This window comes from Salarias fasciatus, chromosome 4 (assembly GCF_902148845.1).
Source record: "Salarias fasciatus chromosome 4, fSalaFa1.1, whole genome shotgun sequence".
Classification (NCBI taxonomy): domain Eukaryota; kingdom Metazoa; phylum Chordata; class Actinopteri; order Blenniiformes; family Blenniidae; genus Salarias; species Salarias fasciatus.
The window spans coordinates 585,850-607,257 of NC_043748.1; the positions used below are offsets into that span (position 1 = coordinate 585,850).

General features: G+C 47.2%; 1 protein-coding gene across 2 annotated transcripts; it reads left to right on the forward strand.

Annotated features, from left to right (window-relative positions):
- Positions 1-1,923: 1,923 nt before the first annotated feature.
- ppp1r1b (protein phosphatase 1, regulatory (inhibitor) subunit 1B) lies at positions 1,924-20,016 on the forward strand. Of its 2 annotated transcripts, none has more exons than XM_030088924.1 (5): positions 1,924-2,332; positions 13,441-13,524; positions 14,407-14,482; positions 15,760-15,921; positions 15,974-16,044. In XM_030088924.1, the coding sequence occupies exons 1-5, from the start codon at positions 2,219-2,221 to the stop codon at positions 16,027-16,029; spliced, it is 492 nt and encodes a 163-aa protein (XP_029944784.1). In that variant the 5' UTR covers positions 1,924-2,218; the 3' UTR covers positions 16,030-16,044. The 2 variants fall into 2 exon arrangements, with proteins under 2 accessions (XP_029944784.1, XP_029944783.1); XM_030088923.1 differs by lacking the exon at positions 15,974-16,044 and adding an exon at positions 18,960-20,016 and having other exon boundaries at positions 1,925-2,332; positions 15,760-15,882.
- The last annotated feature ends 1,392 nt before the right edge of the window (positions 20,017-21,408 follow it).

Consider the following 21,408-nt stretch of genomic DNA (forward strand, 5'->3'; position numbering starts at 1 on the left):
ATCGAGAAAGAAAGACGAGAAACAAGCTGTTTGCTTCCGGGAGACGTCAGTACGCCACCGCCGCTCTGTCCAATCAGAACGCTTCACAGACCCCAGCGTTTTTCCCACGTAAACACCAAGCTCATGAATAAAATTCTGAATTGTTTTAACACCATGGAACCACAGTGACTGCTGCACTTAAAAGGTCACAACGAGACTCCGCCCTCCAACCAGACACTTGCACATATGAGACCAGGCCAAGTCCCAAACCTGGACCTCCTCAGAGCTGAAGCCCCCCGAAGAGGCAGCAGAGCATCTCTCTGAGGCCTGAATGACTCCCAGAACGGCTTTTCTTGGACTTTTTTTTTTTTTTTTTTTTTTTTTTTTTTGCCTTTTCAAAACAAAGAAGTTTACCCTTTGCGTTGTCATTCAGCAGTAATTGCTCAACACCTGGCTTCATTAAGCGCTGGAGGTCCGTCGCCTGCCAGCCGCTTACACAGAGGCCGTTACGCAGGCCTCGTGAAAAATTGCACAACTCCTGTTTAAATGCACTGCAAGTTACACAACCGCCGAGGGACAAAAATAGCAGTGAGAGACTGAGAAAGGTTTTAATTTCTTTGGAAACATTCTGCAGCTACTCACACAATCTGGGTTTTGTGTGCAGCTTTTTTTTTTTTTTTTCTGATGCTGAATCAGTTTCAAATGCAAATGAAGGACGGGCGCCGGGCAGCCGGCTGGAGGCATGTCGCTCTGAAGAACAGTCAAACCGTCAGCCCCTTCCTCCAGACACCTTGGACTGGGGTGGCAAACATAAGGTCCGTGGGCCAATATCAGCCCTCAAGAGGCTGCAATCCGGCCAAGTTTGGAAAAACAGGAGTTGTTTTGAAGATGTTTCACTGTATTTTGCACCAAAAAGTTAAATTCGAATTGATTTTATGTTGAGATTGGAGTCGTTTCCAGTTGTAATTGTTTGTGTTTTGACAGAATATCGACATTTTCATCAGGTTTACTCTGAGATTAGAAACTTTGATGCTTAATTTAAAGTTTATTGGCACAATATTATACAGAAGATGAAACTGGGCTCTATGTGGCCATTGAACTAAAATGACTTTGACACGCCTGCTTCAATACTTGAATAGATTTTTGACTCTTTGAACAGACGTGCTCCCACAGTACTGTACCCGCCCTGACCTTAGATCTGCCTGTACAGCACCTCTACTATACTGGCCTTGTTTCTCCCCCTCCTCCTCCTCCTCCTCCTCTTCCTCCCACCACTACAGCTCTCTCGCCCTTTGCTGCTCTTGCCAAAGCTCAACTCTGCCCGAGGGCCAAATCCAGCGCTCGGTACTGTCCAAATCCCTCAGCCATGTGAGTGAAACAACAGCGAGGCCCCAGAAATTCGCTCTGAACAAACCAGTCACTCTCTGCTCTCGGCATCCTCTCCTTTCTTCTCGCTCTGCTTTAAGTCTCATGTTTTCTCTGGATTTCATTCTTCTCATTAACAGTCAAACCCAAGAAGCCAACAGATTGTTTTTGTAAATTGTCTTTTGTTCCATCTGTAAAGTTCTCCATCAGAGCCGAGGCTTAGCGTCGGCGATGGTCGTCACATCGCTGGGGGTTTATGCCCCCTCCTGCATACATCCTGCTTTACTCCAGTCTGGTTTATCCCTCCTTGCTCCCTCCCTCTCTCAGCATAAATCTCTCATTCACAAATAGAGGCCAAAAGAGGCTCAGCTGATGGGATGAGATTATTATTTTTTTTTTTCTGATTACAAATCAACCTCAGCTCAGATGGGTGGAGAACCGGAGCCTCTCCACCCCCCTCCCAGCGCAGGCTCCTCCCCGGTCTGCTCATATCTCCACCCTCCCGTGTCCCCTGGCCACGCCCCCTCCACCCTCTGCCCGCCCACTCCAGCCCCTCACCGCCGGATCCAGGGACATGCCTCATTCACTGCTGCTGCTCAGGTTTTAAGGGAGTGCAAAAGGAGTGACAAAGGGAAAGTCGCAGCAGAGGAGAGGAACCCTGCTGCAGAGGAGGAAGAGGAGGCTGAAGTCTGATGTTCCTCTAGAGGAGAGGGAGTCAGGAGAGGGACGACCGGGCTCCAGGAGTGGCACTGACCCATCAGTGGGAGGTTCCCCCAGGGGGGTTTCACAGATTTTCGGCAGCGTCCTCTCCTCTCCGGCTGGAGTCAGACCCCCCACCCCCACCCACCCTCGTCCCCCCCCAGGATCTAGAGCCATGGAGCCGTCTGTGTCCACCGAGGTGGAGGGGGAGCCCAAGGAGAGGAAGAAGATCCAGTTTGCCATGCCCTCCGCTGCACCCACCAACCTGGACCCCCGGCAAGTGGAGATGGTGAGCAGGCGGCGGGAAAATCATGCTGATTGTTGTTGTTTATGTAGATTTAAAGCTAAATTTCCACCTGTCCCACCAGTGAAGGCATTAATGGATTCACATTTAGTGTGCCCACCTCAGAGCGTCTTTTGTGACCCTTCAACAGGTCTCTCACGCACTTGGGTTTCGGCGTTTGCCGCTCCGTTGAGCAACTGTGATGACATTTCCCTCAGTGTTTCCTCATGAGATTAGAGTCGTGCTGTCTCATCTCATCTTGACCTCTTTAACAATGTAACACTGACATTATCTTCCCAGCCTGCTCTTTCTGCGCAGCTCAACACCCTTGACATTTGGTTTATCGTCTGGCTGCTATTGTGTTTCTTTCGCTTGTTTGTCACTGGATGACCTCCATCCAGGGCTTTTGTATAAAATCCTTCGGTTCTGCTCTGCTCCAGCAGTGTCTTATGACTGACTCAGCACAGTCGGCGTCTTTCTGTGGAGGTTTTGTGCTCATTATTTTAGTCAGGACAGCGCTGATCTTTCTTTCTTGGCTCCAGTCGCTGGTGATGGTTATTTTAGATCTGGGACAAGTGGGCCAACGTAGGGACCGTTTCTGAGAGATCCAGGCCAATGGCTCAGTCCTCCTGAGGGCCTGACGAGAGAGGAGGAAAAAGAAGATGGAAACAATGAACCCTGAGCTCACCTGTCAGAGGTCAAATCCTCCGGTGACTGTCCTCGATTCACAACTTACAGAAAGGTGAATTTCTATGAAAAAGAATAAAAGATCCTTTTATCCTGAATGATCGTTACATATTGGCATTTCAGACGAGCTTTAAAAGTGCTTCAGGTTTAACTTTAAGTTTCTTTATCTCGTCTTCTCATTTAGATTCTATTACGGACTGACAGTGGAATGTTTTTCACTGCTTCATCATCTCCTCTGCTCTCTCGTCGTGGTTTGATCCTTATCGCCTCTTCCAAGAAAACCACAGGATATCTTTCCACCATATGTGGGATGCTGTGTGCTTTTCCTTTTTGAAAAATCCTCTCATTTCCTCCTGCATCCGGTCGGACGTTTGTTGCTCAATCACCGTATGGCCAAACGGCGTTCACCTATTTTTAGGCCGGCCGCCTGGCGTCCGTCCAGCGGCCCGGCCCTGGATGTACCTTCTCTCCTGCTCGCCGGACCGTATAGCGGCTATCGATGTAGCAGGAGAACATAAATATCAGGACCCCAGTGGGCCGTTGAAGGCTCCGGACCTGCAGGTGGACGAATGCCGATTGTGACAGCCGAACAAAAAATGTGCTGCAGGGGAGTCTGGGAAACAGAAGGAGCTTTCAGGAGAGGATGTGTTTATGTGTGTTTAAAGGCAGATAACATCTACCCGGGGCGGATGGGATACTCCAGGGACGTGTGTGTGTGTGTGTGTAGGCAGGAACAACAGTTGACGCTCATTTCACTCCCTTCCCCTCCCATAGCAATTACTGTCGCCCACCAGTCCGTCTTCTTTGCTAACGACTTACAATGACTCTACCAAGTAACTCCTTACCTGCTTTTTTTTTTATTGCTATTGTTGTTGTTGTTAATTTTCCGTTGGCATTTAAAACCCCCTAAACCGCCATCGCCTGAAGTGCTGGGGCCCCGTCGCCATGGAGACAGACTGTATAGCTATGTCGCCCGGCGCTCCCCCACGGTTAGCGTCGGAAAGGTCAGCGTTAATGGACGGTTCCCTCCATCCGAAAGGTTGTTTACATACACGGCGCGATCTGTTTGTAGATTTATGGTTCTGATCTGAGGTTGGCTTCCACCGTCCTCCCACTCGCCGCGGAGAGAACAGCGGCTCCTTGAAAATGCCTCCGAGGTGGATGATAATAATACCGCGCATTTTCTGCGCTTTCTTAGCGATCCCTCTTATTCACCCGGGAAACAGCTCTCTGCAGCAAAAATGCATCTGGACACAGAAGAGGCCATTCAGCTCGTCACTGACGTTTTGCACCGCTTCTCTAAGAAACACACTTTGTTTTAAACGAGGCTAGAATAAAGTAGAAGGCCAAAATGGGAAAAACATGATCATCCAGGTTATCTGGGATAGTCCACTGCTTTTGTTTTAATCAGTCGTTCTTCACTTGCTTCTGTTCATTAATCAGGTAAAGTATTGATCCCAGTCTAAACTGCGTTACTTAGTCTTTGTAGCCACAGATAGACGGTACACAGTGAGGGTAAATGTATATGAGGCCTCTGCAATCCGCCATCCAGATATTTTAGTTTTGTCCATGTAGCATCACGCTCACCTCCTCTCACACACCGGACTGACGTTCTCTGCAAGTGACGTGGAGTAATGTACATAATGAGCTCAGATTAGGGTCATAGATGCTCCGCGTCCTGATTCCCTTCAGGTCCGCCTCGTTGACCGATCAACAAGCAGCCGCACCTCTCATGTCGATCGCTTGAACCCAGCAGAACCTCAAAAAATGAAAGGGAATCTAAAGAGTCGATCTGCGACGGGTCAGCAACCTGTTATCCGACAGTTTAGAAAACGAGTGGCGTGGAGAATGATACAGAAAGGTTATTTTCATCTAGAAGGGCCACGACAGAAGCAGGCCCATGCTAGACCAGTGACGGCTCTGGAAGGTGTGTTTCACCCCCCCCCACCCTCACCGGACCGTCACCCCCCTCCCCCCTCCACTCTCTGGGTTAAACATCAAACAGCGACCTTTGATGCAGCGAGTGTTTGTGGGTAAACACTAGCAGTCTGGGGGACTGTCAACATGCACTCCCAGAGAGAACATCTCGTCGGACGGCGCAATGCATGCTGGGAGCGGATCAGCCAGGAACGGCGCTGCAGCTGACCCAAGCAGTTTTCACACCGTCTCCTCATTTTATGAAAATCTCGACTGTTGTCTCTACCTTCCCTTCCAAGCTGCCCGCCTCGAGGCAGTTTGTTGTCATTCGTGTTGCTGGCGACTAATTGGCGAGAAACGATTAAAAAAACAAGACGGATCGCCTCGCTTGAACTCCGCATTGTATTTGCAGCGTGGCTCCGATCAATGGGCCCCTGTTTCCTCTGGCTTACGTATGTTTGTTCCTCCCTGTTTTTGACAAACCAGCCATTTTAATTAGTTAATAAGTGTGTGGCGGCAGGCTCACGGTGTGTATCTGTCTGCGGCGGCTACACACAAGCTCTCCTTTCACACTCGTTTTTCCACTCTTCATCCCCGCCTCTGTGAAAGAAAAGCTGTTTGTTCCATTTAATCATTTCTGTTTGACGGAGAAAGTGATCTTCTCTTAATGATGGTGTTACCTAAACAGCCCGACATGCTCTCCTGGCTCCTGTGTGTGTGTGTGTGTGTGTGTGTGTGTGTGTGTGTGTGTGATGTATAAACAGTAAAAAACATAAATATTGAGCACGGGCAGAGTGATTTGTCCCTTGAGTACAGTGTACACAGTGAGCTGAAACTGTGCCATGACGCCCAGTGTTTGCTTCTGAAGCGAAGGCACGTTTGAAACGATGAGCGCTGAGACTGAGCACACCTCCTCGCTCCTGACATCTGTTAACCCTCCACAAGCAAACAGCGGCCGTATCTGTGATGAGCGCAGAAGGAGAGGATTAGCGGGGCGACGGAGACGTTCCAGATAAGAGCCGAGGCCGATGGGGAGCCGGTCGGAATCTGCACCCTGGACCCGGGCGTTCGGCCTCCATCCACGGTCACTCCGAGGCGAGCGCTGGAGCGTGACTCCAAACAAATGGGATTGGTCCCGATCCCTGTTTCATCAACACGGAGGAGACGCGGCGTTGTGTCACTGCTGCTCTGGGGGTTGTAATCTCTTTTGGGCATTTGCTGTTTCTCGTGTGTTTTTTTCCAGTTTGTCTGGATGTTTCAATGGACTGAGGCACACCAGGTCATCTCCAGAGTCAGCGTGAGTGGGAGGGAACAGCTTGGAGCCAAAACAGTGATACTCTTGTATTTTCAGCTGGTAGAGATGCAAAGCTAACGTCTGTAGCTTCACCGATCAGATGTATGCTCTTCTCTCATACGTTTTGATTTAAACCTGGACTGATGCTGAAACGCCACAGTTTGGACCCTTTTGCATGTAAAACCCGGGTGAGTGACCCGCAGAGCGGCGATCTGCAGGAAGCTTTTCCACCGTGAGTTACCTGTGGGCGGGTATGACGTGGTGGATGTGTCACTCTGACCTCTGCTGACCTGCCCGTCGACCTCTGTGACGCGCCCTTCCCCTGGAACGCGCCTCAATTCCAGCGCTGGGGAAGGAAGAGTGGAAATATCTCTATTCCTGTGTTTCTGTGAGGAGGTTTGATTGGCAGGTGGCCTCCCCCCCCCCCCCCCCCCCCCCCCCCCCCACCGCAGCCCAGCGGGGGGCTTCCTGTCACTCATCAGTCGGCGGCGCCTCGTCGGAGCCGCAACGCCACGGTAGACCTTCCTTCCAACGGCGCCTGGAACAACGGGCCAAACAGCTACCAGCAGCTAATTACGTGAATGCTGGGGGGGTAGAGTGAGCTGGTGGGGGGTTGGGGGGGGGGGGTGGTGTTGAGTATGATATCATTCTGCCACCGGGTGCAGCGTAATTACATTTCCTGTTTAGGGGTCATTGGAGAGCCCCTCCAGATGCTACCTGCAACCCGACGGCTGATTCAGAGACACGAAACACTAGAACACAGAAAACCCCGGAAAACCTGCAGGCCGGTTTCTGCCGCCCTGTCCTGGACCTTGTGGAAACTTCAGAGGGTGTTTCTGTAACTCGTCTTTACAGAAGCAGCATTGTTTCACCATGAATGATGAAAGACATTCTTTACCGCTGCCGTTTCGCTGAGCACGCTGAAGTCAAACTTCACTGAAACACTGACACTGCGACTCATACAAACAAACAAACAACAGGTAAATCTGTTAAACCTCATGTAATAAAACATAATATCCCTTTTTTAATAACGCTGGCCGCTCATCCTGCAGGGGAAGTTGCTTCTAATCCTGCGTTTGAGTTTCTTCTGGGCCTGTTGAACCAATAAAAGACCTTCAGATCATCATTCCAACGGTAAACTTGAGGTAACTTCATTTCCATGATGGCTGCAGGCTCTGAGACATTTTACCATAAGCAATGTTTTACAGCACGCAGATATTATTGGACTAATTATCTGTGAATGAGTTTCAGATTAATGTCGGGTCGACCTCGGTAGGAGCAGATTTATTAGACGCCTCAGTCCTGCAGTACTGATGACTCTTCTAAGGAGCTGATGCAGGAAATAATAATCCTGCTTCCAGGAGAATATCTGTGCTCCTGTATTCTGTTTTATTGCTTCAAATAGTGGCTTGAAGTGGTGAGAATATAAAACACAAATAACGTAGAATTCACTGCTGAACTGTTTCACTGAAAGCATATCACTGCGACCTCTGACTCTTTAACTCCCTGAACTCTTACCAGAATATTCCCTTTACAGCAGATAGGATGACGTTATGAAAGGTCGCCTTTCATCAGGAACCACTCAGAGCAAAGTGTTACGTTTTAAGGTTAAGAGTGTAAAAAAATGATGATTCAAATACATGCTTCTCGTCTCTCACTTTACTTTATCACTGAATCCATTTCTAAATTGCACTTGCGGCCCCGTGTGAGGGTTTTTTTTCTTTTTCTGTTGAAAGGCTCGCCGGGGGAGCCGCTCAGGACAGTAAAGGGTCGGCGCTTTACGACGGGGTTTAATTGAGCTGCTCTTCTGAGTTCAGTCCAGCCGAAGATCACCGCGGCAGAGGCGGAGTGTAAACGTGCAGCGGAGCGCCTCTGACCTGGAGAACCCAGATAAAGAGCGAGGGAACAGATTTACACCCAGCAGGATGCAGCGAAAAGATTTTTGTTCATACTTCTCTCAGTTTCTTTTTTCATTTCTTTAACTTTAAAAAATAAATCCAGGGAGCATATAGAACAGACTTCTGGGACAACGTGTGACCTTTTAAGAGAAAGATTCAGTGTGAGCAGAATTAGCTGAAGTGTCTCGTTCTTCATGTGGAAATGCCCCCCTCCCCTCCCCTCCCCTCCCCTCGATATAATCTGGGCTGAACTTGCTGCGGAGTGCGGCATGCGGTGCTCACACACCAGCCTTTATCTCCGTGATGTATTGACCTGCCTGCAGGCAGATGCCATAGCTGCAAATCAATGTTGCGGAATCCATATCCATCCATCTGGAGTTCGGTTTACGGCCATCAAAGAGCGCCGCCTGCACGTGGACCCGGGCGCCGTCACAGAGACTGCTTGATGGGACCCGGGGCCGGCCGGGCGGCGTGCCGCTCCTCGCCGCCTTTGCACCGAGGCCAGAGCGCCTCTCAAGACGCGCGGTAGTCAGAGCAGAGGCTTCTTTCTGTCTCGTCCCGCGGAGCCCCCCCGGAGACGCCCGCGATCTAGTTTACGGTGTCCTACTGCCGCCGCTGCTTTTAATAGGCCCCCGCCACCAGAGGAGGCCCCCCGGGGAGCGGGCCCACATTCTGCAGCCCGACCCGCAAGACGGAGCTCGCTGACACACGTGCACATGTGCACGGTCACAAACATGCAAAGTCAACAGCGACGGGTGACTCATGTAAAGGGCAGAGCACGGAGTCAGGTGCAGCCGTCGATTGTAACTCCAGCGTCTCCATTCAGACACAGGAAATGAAGGATTTCTCTCCTCCGAGGGTGGAAGCTCATCATCAACCAAACGATGCTGATGTTAGGACAGATGCGTTTCTTTCAGGATGCCTGGAACTTTCTAGAATTATGACCTAAGACAACATTTATGGTGCTCTTTCCTCGTACTGACACTTCGTTTGGTTCTTTTCGACGTCATCTGATGTAAACTTGTTCAGAGGATCCAGAAAGTCCCAGTCCTTTATGATGCAGGGCACCAGTTCTGCCTGGAAAATGTCAAAAAAAAGGAAGTCTAGAACCTTTTGAAGTTCTCCAGGGACTCCTAACTCCACGCAGCGCGCGCGCTGCACGCATTGCACCGTCAGCACATGAATGAAATGTGCTCGACCGCTGTTTTCTCTGGAACTGTTTGTCCGTGAAGCCCGGCGAGACGCCGCGGCCTCTCTGGGGCTCGGCCTGCAGGTGTGAGCCCCGGAGCCCCCCCGAGCCCCCGAAAGGCCACGGCGGCCCACGCAGTGCAGGCCCGGCCCGGCCCGGCCCCGCCGAGCCCGGCGGCGGCGGGGAGGGTTTTGCAGATTGGGGGCAGGGGGTTTATAGAAACAGAGGAGGGAGGGGCCGGGGAGGATCAGGCGTCGCTGGAGTAATCTCACACGCTGTGCTCCAGTGTTGCCGTAAATGAGGAAGTCGCATACAATATTACGTAACGCAGACAGAGCCGGGCAGGGTGGCTTTCAGGCTGGAAAATTACCAGAGTCACAATGTGTCTTTTATGTCATCTGGCATCGACAATGTCACAGCGGCGCACATGACGGCGAGCACGACCACCACGGCCTCTCCCTGAACGACCAGCTGTCCCAGTTACTGTGAACCTCAGACAATCATACTGGAAGTGTAGCCTGTATTTGAGAATATAAAACTGTTATACCTCTGTTGAGCTTTAGAATATGATTTTTTTTTTAACATTTTATAAGAAAATGAAGACTGAATAACAGGATGACAACAATGTTTCGTCATAGTGTCTGTGTACAGGTTGAGTCTTGTTCCAGTAGGAAGTGAATTTCAGTCCAAAATCCGAAATGCTAAAGTCCAACCGAGTCCTCCTCCTCCTCCTCACCCAGTCCACTGATTATTAATGAAAGATCACCAACAATCCATCAATATTAGAGAAGCTACATCGCTTCAACTACAACGTGTTACATTAGATAGGGGGACAATTCAGAAGTTGTGCGGTCTGCAAGACGCCTCTTAAATTTCTTGAAGCTGACTTTGTAAAAGTTTGATAAAACCCAGAAACCTCTCATATCACCTGGAGCCAAAACCTCTCAACCAAGTCTTTTGATCGTGGGATGAAGTGAGGAACCAAAGAAAACCGGGCACACGCAGAGGAGCCACACAGAAAGAACTTCCTCGGTGCGATGACGGTGCAAACCACTACACCACCGTGTCATCAGTTGGGTGAGGAAAGCAGCTGAAGGTTCCAGAAACTAAAAATTCTGTATGTAAGAAGAAGCTATGGTCGTAAATATTGCTCTCATTGGTAGCTGGGAAAAGTTCAATCCAATATTTGCTGGTGGGACAAGCAGCATTCTGACTGACCTGGTTCAGGAAAATGTGCCAAACACTGGATTATTTTCAGCAAGTGAAGTTTTGACTCCAGGGTTTTGCAACTTCTCCAGATTGAATGGTTCATTACTGTGACACATTAAAGAAAAGCAGAATGGGGGCAATTAGATGGACCCCTGACAATGTTTGCTTTAGTTGTGTGTTTTTTAGCTGAACGTTGTGCAGCTGTAGGTAAAGGCGCTTCCTGCCGTTCAGCTGCAGTGTTTCCACAGGACTCAGTCCTGACGGTAACATCTGGTGCGCGCCGTCTCCGCCGGGGGGCCTCGGTTTGAGCCTCCTCCAGGACGAGGAGCAGGTGTCAGGCGGGCGCGGACAGCGGGGCGCCGAGCAGCGGGAGGCGAGAGGGGCGCCGCGGGGAGGTCACAGGAAGCACGGTCCGACGGCCGCCGCCGTGAGCTGAAACAGAGGAGGCACCGGACACAAAGGTCATCAAGCTACGGGATAATAACATGATCCGAGTGGTGACGCACTCCGGAGATGAAAAATGGGCAGAAGTGGAGCGGGCGAGGGCAATTTCCCCATCAAGGAATGAATCCTGGATATGTGACATGGGCAGCATGGAGGAGGCCGGGGATCAAGTGAGATGAGAACGGGAGAAAGACAGACGGCAGGAGCGATCCAGGGGAGACGGGGAAGCTGGAAGTTGCGTGATGAGATTAAAATGTGCGCCTGGTGTCATAAATAAGGGTGAAATCCACGCCTGATTACTCTGCGCCGTCGAATCTGACAGCGGCAGATTTCCACCGCGCGCCCGGCAAGCCTCTGCTTTGGCAACATGTGGCCGGCTGTGATGACGCACGCCGCGCAGGAACACGGCGAAGAGAAACAAACAGCCCCTCCGTACGCGGCCGCTTGACTCCAAATAGAGCCGCGATGCCGCGCGCCCCTCCCGTCATCTTCTGTGGTTCGGTAAACAGCGGCGCCGAGGGTCAGGTCGCGGCCAAGGTCGGCTCCTTCCACAGAGGACACTCCTCTGGAGGCTTTTGGGTCATTTTCTAATCCTAATTCCAAAATATGAAAACAGGAATTCACTTCACACATTGCTACAGACTGAACAGTTAATGACCTTTAGCCAGCATACAGGGGTTAACTGTGAATAATATGTTTTAAATGCAGAGGAATAACTTCCCCCCAGGGCGGTTCGATGAATTACCTCAATTAGTAAAGTTTAATGTGTTCATGTTACACTTGAGATGAATTGAGTTTGATTTATTAAAATAATTGATCATTTTTTCTTCCTCCTCTTCCTTTTCCATCCATATTTTTTTATTTTCAATAATTCAAAGGGCATTAATCTTGTCTCTGAAGCACAGTCGCACCACACTTAGAAAACTGTGACTCTGAATTTTACCTTGTGAAATGATCTTGAATCTGTTTCAAATTTTACTTTTTTTTTTCCTTAATCAAATTAGTGAACCTCTGGTCGTGTTTACTCCAACGTCTCTAAAACGCTCGGTCATGTTTCTCACCTGCTGCCAATTCAAATGTTTGCAAAACACTCCTCTAGTTGTTTTCTTGCAGTGAAAGTTATTTTTCCAGTCTTTTCTCACTTGTCATTTCTTTCTCTGTTTATGATATTTGTGCCAAGGACTAACTGATTTTCCGAGTAACAAACACCCTCCTTTGCCTGAAAAGCTGGACTGAATAAAACAAAATTGCTGCCACATGGAAAACAGAGACTGTTAGAGCTGAATGAGTGTGAGCTCCTGCTAACCTCTATTCAGATCATTTCCCGCTTTTATAAATCTGAGAAAACACGACTTAACCGCTTTGACTTCTGAAATCCACATTGCCAAATGGCTGAAGACTATTTTTGCATTATGAACATATTTTATATCTTGTAAAGTCAGATTAAATGTGATGGTTTCTGAATGTGGCTAAAATGACGTTACAGAGCTGATTTACCAGCAGTTATCACATCAGCTGGTAAATTAAGTTTAAGCTACCTGGTTTATTTCAGGTGGGGCGAGCTGCAGTCCGTGAAGAGCGTTATTAACGCAGCTAGCGCCGAGAGACAGGCGTTTACACACACACATGCACTCATTTGCACTGGGATCACCAAATTATGGGTGGAAGCAGAAGTGCGGGCGATAACCCAGAGAGAACAAGCGAACGGCACAAGGGAATGACGCAGAGCTGGAGCTGAACCCTGCTCCTCGTCCGCCTTCACACTGGAGCTTTGTGCAGTTCCTCCTGCAGCTATGAACCTGGCAGTGCTTAAGTCAAGTCTGCACAGGGAACAGACGTTTTTTTACTACTGAATGAACTTTTTTTTAGAGGGGGAGGAGGTTCTGTAGGGAGCTGTATAGGAACACAACTGTGCATTTGTTCCTGGGAACACAGACGTCAGAGCTTTACAGTGGCGGCCTGTGCCGTTAGCGTCACGTAGCGCTGCAGCTCGCCTCACCTGGGAGCCTCAGCGGAACGCTCCGGATCCGCCTCTTTAAATGAACCCCGATCCATTGATTTTCTATTCGGGTTGGCGAACGTATGGTGGACGCGTGATAATCCATCTCTGCATGGACGTGGAGGGCTGTATCGATCTCTGATAGCCTCTAAGTGCTAACGCTTCTGTTCATCGATAAGTTGAATATCAGTTTAGATGGACGGCGTTGCACAACAGGAAGAGCCGTCATTGAATCTTCGGCTGTCCTACTGACTCAGACGTGCGCTCTGACCCGACCGCCATCGAGCTGCGGGCCTGTCAGCCAATCGCAGCGCAGCGCTAATGAAGCCGGCGAGGGTTCACCGGTGTCAGCGTTTTCCATCTGACTGACACAGTTCTGTGCAGGGAAATATTAATAATACATAGCGTCATCCAGGTTAATTATTCATCCCTTCATGGCTGGCCCTCACTGATGTGTGTTCATGCGTTTGTGTGCAGATCCGACGCAGGAGGCCCACACCGGCCACGCTCTTCAGAGTAGCGGACCAGACGTCGCCCGAGGACGATCAGTCCACACATCAGGTAAAGGTGAAGTCAAAGCTTTCTCTTCTGCTGTGTCCCGTGTCTGTTTCCCCATCCGACCCTTCGAGACTCCATCCCGCCGATCCAAGTAAGACGTCAGCTGCAGAACTCACTTCGCATTTCATTTACTGGCTCTCGCCGATCAGTCGTCACATCATTACGACTCCATGAGGCTCCAGCAGACCAGCAGGAGGATACGGAGTAAAAACAGCCGCTTCAGAGGCCTGCACCCGGTCGTAATGTTACGGCTGATCATTTCGTGTTCCCCCACTCATTGTGCTTTCAGTCATAGTTCAAACCCAAGCAGACAGTCTTTTAAGTTCCTTCTCAAACTTTGAAAATAGAAGTTTGAAATATGTTTTGATAAAAGAGCGTCACAAAACAAAGCTTCAATCTGCCATTTGGATGTTTCTTCCCATGTGTTTCTGATAAAGGCTGTAACAACGCTGCAAAAATGAACAAATTCAACAAATGACAGAAGTTATAACTCTGTCCTCTTGGGTTTGAAGGCATCATAAACCGCATTATTGCACTTTATGCAGTTTGTATAAAGTACTTTGCTTTTTGCTTTGTGTATGAATTTAGCTCTAAGTGAAATTTAGGCACGTTAAGTTTGTGTACACTCGACCATTTAATGTGCTTCACAACAATTTATTAAACTAAAGTGATCACATCTGCCTCAAGGGGTTAAAATATGTAAAGAAAAAATAAACATGTATCTAAAGACAGAATAAAATTGCCTTTAAAAGCATAAAATGTCAAAATGTTCCCTCTTTTTGAACTGCAGAGATATTAATGAGTCCTACAGGTCCTTTGTAGGCGATCATTAGGGGGTAAAAATGACAGAAAACCAGGTCTAACGTGTCTCTCTTGTTGTCTCAGTGGGTCGTGGGAGAAAACGGAGTCCTGAAACCCAAACGGGTCAATCCCAATGTGTATCAGCCTCCATCGCTCAGAGGTGAGTACAGCCTACAGGTGGCGGCTGAGTGTGTTGTAATTTATCCTCCTGTGTAAGCCCTGCTCGTGTTGTTTTGCCGTGCTTCGCCGCGTTCAGTCTCATCCAAAGGAGAAACAAAATGCACCTGACAGATGGGGAGATATGCAGTATTTTCCTCTCTCTGCATGCACATTTATGATATACACAGACGTGTTTCTGTGCGCCGCTGCTCAGTCAGGCCTGATTGTGTGCGCTGCGGAGAGAAAAGGGGAGAAAGAGGGAGATTAGAGCGTGACAGCTGTGAGACATTGAGTGTGAGTCTAGGAAAGTCTGGATCATCCAGGATTACAGGCAGTTGTGTATACAGCTGTGCCACATGCACACGCACACATGAGCGCACGTATAGGCACGAAGGAGGGCCGTTACCGTGAGCGCGGGCCGCCGCGCTTTGTTTTGGTGCAAAGAATTAAAACACGGAGGATTTCTGGGGTGTGCGGCGTCACATGTCGAGCGATGATATAATGAAGCCCGCATCAGAAATCTGCCCTCCATTGGGGAGGGGACGAGAGAGCGAACTCACAAGCATTTGTGGTTGCATAACCTACCTTAAGCTGGAAGACACAGAGAGAGAGAGAGAGAGAGAGAGAGAGAGATGAGGCCCGCTTCAGTCACAGCTGCATTGTGTGTCTGAGGGTGTGAAAGCATGAGAGAGCGAGAGAAGCCAAGGTGACCTGGAGGAAGTGAGATAACATCACAAAAAGAGGGACTGAGAGAGATAAAGAGAGAGAGAGAGAGAGAGAGAGAGAGAGAGAGAGAGAGAGAGAGAGAGAGAGAGAGAGAGAGAGAGAGAGAGAGAGAGAGAGGAGAGAGAGAGAGAGAGAGAGAGAGAGAGAGAGAGAGAGAGAGAGAGAGAGAGAGAGAGAGAGAGAGAGACTCAGGACTGCCAGGAGAGAGTGCATTCGAGGAAAGACAAATATACAAACAAGCAGATGGGCAAACAGGGTGGGAGAAGGGATGGAAAACAACAGTGGAGAGTCTACTATTAAAAGAAGGAGTGTGGGACAGTGTGTAGTGGCCGTCTGTCTGTCTGTGCATGTGTTTCACTGGCTTCCTGCCTGCCTGGCATGCTTTCAAAATCCCCCGTGAGGCTTGATAAAAAGAAGCTGACAGTGTTGAAGCGTGGTAAAACCAAAACAACATATCCCTCTATCCTTGTGTCTGCGTCCTTGTGTTTGTGTGGTTGTCCATTTGTGTATTTGTGTGTGTGTGTGTGTGTTTGGTGTTCTACCTGTGTGTAGCTGTGCAGAAGATGGCTGAGGCGCATATGCAGCACCTAGGTGTCTACCCTCCTATGGAAGACCCTTGTGAAGGGGAGGAGGATGAGGAGGAGGAGGAGGAGGCATCTCCCAACAAAGCTTCTGGTGAGAGGGGATCTCTCTGTTGGACTGGCTGGGAACACAGCAGCAGCAACAACAACAACAGCAGCAGCAACAACAACAACAACAACAGCAGCAGCAGCAGCAACACAACAACATTTTCAAAGGAAGAAACACTTTGACCCTGTTTAAAAAGCCCGAAAACACAACTGCTACTGACTCATGCTTTTTCTTCTCTGATTCTTTTAGTTTTTTCCAACTCAACTAAATAATCCTACCTACCTACCAACCTACCTATACCTAACTGTGCCTGTCTACCTAGCTATCTAGCTACATACCTACCTACCGACCAACCTATACACCAACCTATCAACCTACGATCCTACCTACCCACCAACCTACCTACATACCTACCAATTTACCAACCTACCAACCAACCAGCCAACCTACCTACCAACCTTCCAACCTACCTACTGACCAATCTGCCACTCTCCAAACTACTGACCTACCAATTTACCAACCTACCTACCTATATCTAACTGTGCCTAACCTGTCTACCTAGCTATCTAGCTACCTACCAACCTTCCAACCTACCTACTGACCAATCTACCACTCTCCAAACTACCGACCTATCAATGTACCTACCTTTAGCTAACTATATCTGCCTACTTACCTACCTACCAACCTAACGCCCTACCGACCAACCTTTCACTCTACCAAGTGACCAGTCTACAACCTTTTACCAACCTATCTATCAACCGACCTACAAACCTAACAGTCTATCAACCTACCAACTAACCAATCCACCAACCTACCTATACCTAACTGTGCCTGCCTACCTAGCTATTTAGCTAGCTACCTACCTGCCTACCAACCTACCCACCAACCTACCTACCTACATACCTACCAATTTACCAACCTACCAACCAACCTTCCAACCTACCTACTGACCAATCTACCACTCTCCAAACTACTGACCCACCAATCTACCTATCTATACCTAACTATACCTATCTACCTACCAACTTACCAACTGATCAATCTACAAATTTACTACCAACCTTCCAATCTACCTACATTTAGCTAACTATACATTTACCTACCAACCTAGCGCCCTACCGACCAACCTACCAATCTACCAACTGAACAATCTACTTACCTACCTGCCTACCTATTATTCACAGTCAAATGTACATTGAATATCAGCTGTTGAAAGTGAGGATCATCATGGAAAATGTTTAAGTAATGATAATCTCTTTTTTAAGTATGATTACAACAAAGGGCCTAAAACTTAAGTAGCACCAACAAAGAGAAATGGTTAAAGTAGCACTGACACATGAAAATTCATTAATAACTAGTATTGGAAGAATAGAAATGTATGCTTTTACAAGAACCCACCACAGTAGATACCAATAAGCTATTTGACTGTATGCTATAAGCAGCATAGGTGATACAACACTACCTTAGCACTGTGAATTATCAGGTAATGCAACTTTATTTCAGTCTTTTTAACAGTGAAAAACCAAAAGTCCTTAAAGTAATTTTTTTAGGTGAAAGTGACAAGAATTTTGCTACCAGTTTTTGAAGGATCTTCCTTCCAGTACATTAATCTTGCAGGATGTTTGTACACTCTATCTCTCCTTAAAAGATACAACCATGTTTCTCCATTACACAGAAAGAAAAAAGTTTTTAAAAGTTCTTCAGTGTCAAAAAAAAACTCTCAACGTGTTGAATCAGAGTATAAATCTTTAAGGTCATTAGAGTAAAGAGTAAAAAGAAAGGAAAACCTTCTGTATTGTTTTCACAGAGTTAGTTGAAGCAAATAGTGAAGTAACTCCACCATGTGTAACTTGTAACTGTTTTCAGGTCACTTTTCCAAACCACACCTGGGATCTGCCAGAGATCCCCGATGGGATCGATGATCCCAGATCTCCCCTTTCCACTGGGTCAAATCACGAGTCCAGATATCGACTCTAATTTCATCTCCACAAAAAACGAAAACAAAAATAGAGCATAAATCCAAAGGAACTTAACTTTCCTGCATGTAATCTCCTTTATGTCACATTACAATGATGGGCATTTCATTGAGATTTATTGCTCTGATATTGTCAAAGTAAATCCCTCTGTGTAAACCCGCTGAGAGACGACGTGGCCAAACAGGATGGTAAATTATCCTGATCAGGTCCCGTGTTCGCTGAACAGATTACCCCTCATTGGCCCTCTCAAGTGAGATGACACAGTTTGGATTTGGGAAGCTGGAGCACAGAGAGGCGAATCAAGCTAGAGAGATAGAAAGATACTACTAAGATAGGAAGACTAAGATAAAAAGATACTACTATCTTTCTTCTTTTTTTGATATAATCAGGTTGCTGGTTATCATATGATTGGAGTCTGATTAGAGTCTAGTCGTGAACATGGATACGTTTTTAACACTGGTGGAAAATGTCTCAACATTTATGAAACACAAACACCAATGATGAGAATGAAAACACAACATGTGCAGTAGTACTTTTCAATCTTTTACGTCTCCTAACCAGATTGTTAAAATTAGATTTGCACACGTCAAAGAAAGCCTGGAAAACTGACATCTGTCTTCGTTTGAAAGGCGGCTGTGTTTGTCTGTTTGGATGAGTGGCTGTGACCAATGTTTGAGCAAGGCAGACGTGAGACGGGGTCTGCAGAGGCTAATGAGGAGGAAGAGAAGGTTGAGACCTCCCGATTTAGACCATTAAATCACATTACATTTCTATCTTCTTTCATCAGATGCACAGCAATGACAACAAAGGTATTCAATTATAATCCTCATTAATTCAAGAGTGTCCCATCGTCTCTAATAACATATTGCTTCAGAATGGGATTCTAATGATAACACAGTTTTCTTTCCAGCTATTTGTGGCACAGAATTATCATTTCTGGCAGAAAACAGCACTGAGACGTGTCAATTAGAACTCAAACTAATGATTTTCTCTATCAGGCAGTGATGGCAGCTTGTTTTTCTTTTTCCGTGTAAAGGTCGAAGGTTTCAGGTTTCTATCTGGTACTTCAGGGTCAAGCAGGTCCTTCTTCCTCCAGAATTATCTCCACCAACACACAGCGCGCTGACCTCCCTGTCCCCCGCACAGATCACCACGAGACGGCGACCGCCGAGCAGCCGGACAAGCTGTCCAGCGTGAGGGAGACGGCCAAGCAGACCCCGGCCGCCCGGGGGGAGGAGGTCGACGAGGGAGAGGAGGGAGGGGGAGACCAAGAGGGACGCAAGCCGGCGGGATCCACAGAGGAGAACAGCCGGGGGTGTAACTGAGAGAGAGGGAGCTACGGAGGGAAGGGACGGTGAAATCGGTGGTGTTTAGATAAAGATCTGAAATTCTCAAAGAATTTAAGAAGCTGGTTGTAACTTTATGGTGGATTTCTGAGTCTGAATGAAGCGAGAGCGACAAGATGCTGTCATGGAATCAAAGATTTCTGTGCTACTTCACCTCTAAAGAGAAACGGGGGAGATGAGGATTAAAAAGGAGGAGACAGAGAGGGCGTTTGTGTATGGCCGGGCCCTGATGAGCAGGTGGGGAGTGAAGCTACTGACAGAGCAGACGACAGACGCCACTCTGGCCCTCACTGTCTGAAATGAAGGCAGAGGAGTCAAGGTCAGCTCGGCCTTCTCTCCTCTTACTCTTATCTGCACAAAACTTAAAAAAGGAGGGGTCAAATGGCAAGAAACACAACAGAAACTTTATATATTTAGATTAAAAAAAAGTTGTGGCACCTGCAGGACTCTGACTGTGTGGGGTGTGTGTGAGTGTGTGTGTGTTTCCTCATTATGTAGAACTCTTCAGCCTACTGACTTGCAGCATCTCAGCATCTGTCATGTTTGTATGTGGCGCCACCTGCTGGTGAGAGTCCAGTATGAGGGGTTTAAAGTGCTACTCCAGCTTCAATCAAGGACTTCATGTTGGGACTTCTGGTGCGTTCATGGGCAAATGAGCGGTGGGAATTATCGCACTCCCAAGTTGAGCGCCTGGAATTTTTTTTAACTCAGAACTTCCCACTTGGAATGTGGTGTGTTTTGTAAAGCTCTTTAGCACTGGGAAGAAATATTTCATGAAGAATTTCTCTGTTTTAAACCAACCTCAGTGCGGTTTAAGTGAAAATAGCAATGTCTCATTAGCCTGGGAAAAAAAAAAATATATATATATGTATATATATATATATATATATATATATATATATATATATATATATATATATATATATATATATATATATATGTATGTATACATATATACTTGCGCAGAAACAGTTGTCAATAATTTGGATTCCACAGAAAAGTTTATTTGTGTGTCAGTTGATAAGTACAATGACACCGTTCCCCCCCCCCCCCATGCCATTCATCTGATCGGGAAAAGTGAAAGCGACTTTCTCGACGCTCTAAATTCCCAGGTACTTGAACGCACCATTTAACCTCTTGGAAGCTTGAAAGCTGACCTCTTTTATTAATCTATGAAAGTTTTTTTTAAATTAACAAATCACATTTCAGTCATTTGAGTAATATAACTTTCTTTCATCTATTATTTAGAATTTTTTAAACTAATCATGTCTTGTCTTAAGAGATAAATGCTCTGAATATTTGGCTTGGAGTATCACTTTATAACCCCGTGCTTAATTCAATAATAAACACCAAAAATGTTTGTTTTTCAGTTTCTGATCTCAGTGAGTCTGTGTTTGTTTTGTTCCTTTTAGATTTCAAGGTGGACCATTCTTGATTTGATTCTATTTCCGATAGATAGTTAAAGTCAAAGCTACCTCCACTTTTTAAACGCGTCTCACATTTCAAGCCTGATCTATCAGGAGCTAAACACAGTTTTAAGGAGGGGTGAAAAACTAAATTTCAGATTCTAATTTGGGATTTCTCCGTGCTCACAGTGCTTTGTATATTGACGCTTTTATAATGTCCCCTTTTGAATTGTTCCCTCATAATTTGTATATCATGAGTCTGTTGTCAGAGCTATTTTTCTAATCTGAGAGTCCAGAGTCCTGCTTTCACTGCCAAACACACACAGATCGCTCTCCAGGGCTGCTGGACGACTGACGTTTGGGCCAAAACTTTTGCTATTTCAGCCAACTTTTCTTTTTCTACCACAATTCAAATGTCTGTGGTCAGCCTCGATCTCAATTAATTAAAAATGAAATGGAACAAAAGCGTGATTTAAGGCTTTCAGCTGTGCCACAGAATGAATGAACGTCACTGTTTGTATATAAAACTTTGTGAACTTTTCAATCCTCTGACCTGCGCTCAGCGTGGGACAACAGGACGAGCAGACGTCTGTCCTCCGCCTCCTCTCTGGACCCAGGTCAGAGGAAAACTGCCATGTATGAACGCTTGTTCTTATTTTTGTTCTTTCATGTTCCATTCTCTTCTTCCTCCATGTGATGTGGTTGTTTTAAAGTGAGCAACTATGTAATATCAGAATAAACTTTTTTTTTTCTGTTCGTCCTTTCACCCTGACTGGACTTGTTCAGTGTGTGTTTATCGTGTTTGCAGACTGTGGGTGGAGAGAAGAGGAGGGTTTGTGTGTC

Bases quoted from the DNA above. Each gene is read 5' to 3' on its own strand.
- ppp1r1b (XM_030088923.1), top strand. From the start codon at position 2,219: ATGGAGCCGTCTGTGTCCACCGAGGTGGAGGGGGAGCCCAAGGAGAGG. The intron at 2,333-13,440 runs GTGAGCAGGCGG...GTTTGTGTGCAG, and splicing joins ACCCCCGGCAAGTGGAGATG to ATCCGACGCAGGAGGCCCAC. The intron at 13,525-14,406 runs GTAAAGGTGAAG...TTGTTGTCTCAG, and splicing joins ACGATCAGTCCACACATCAG to TGGGTCGTGGGAGAAAACGG.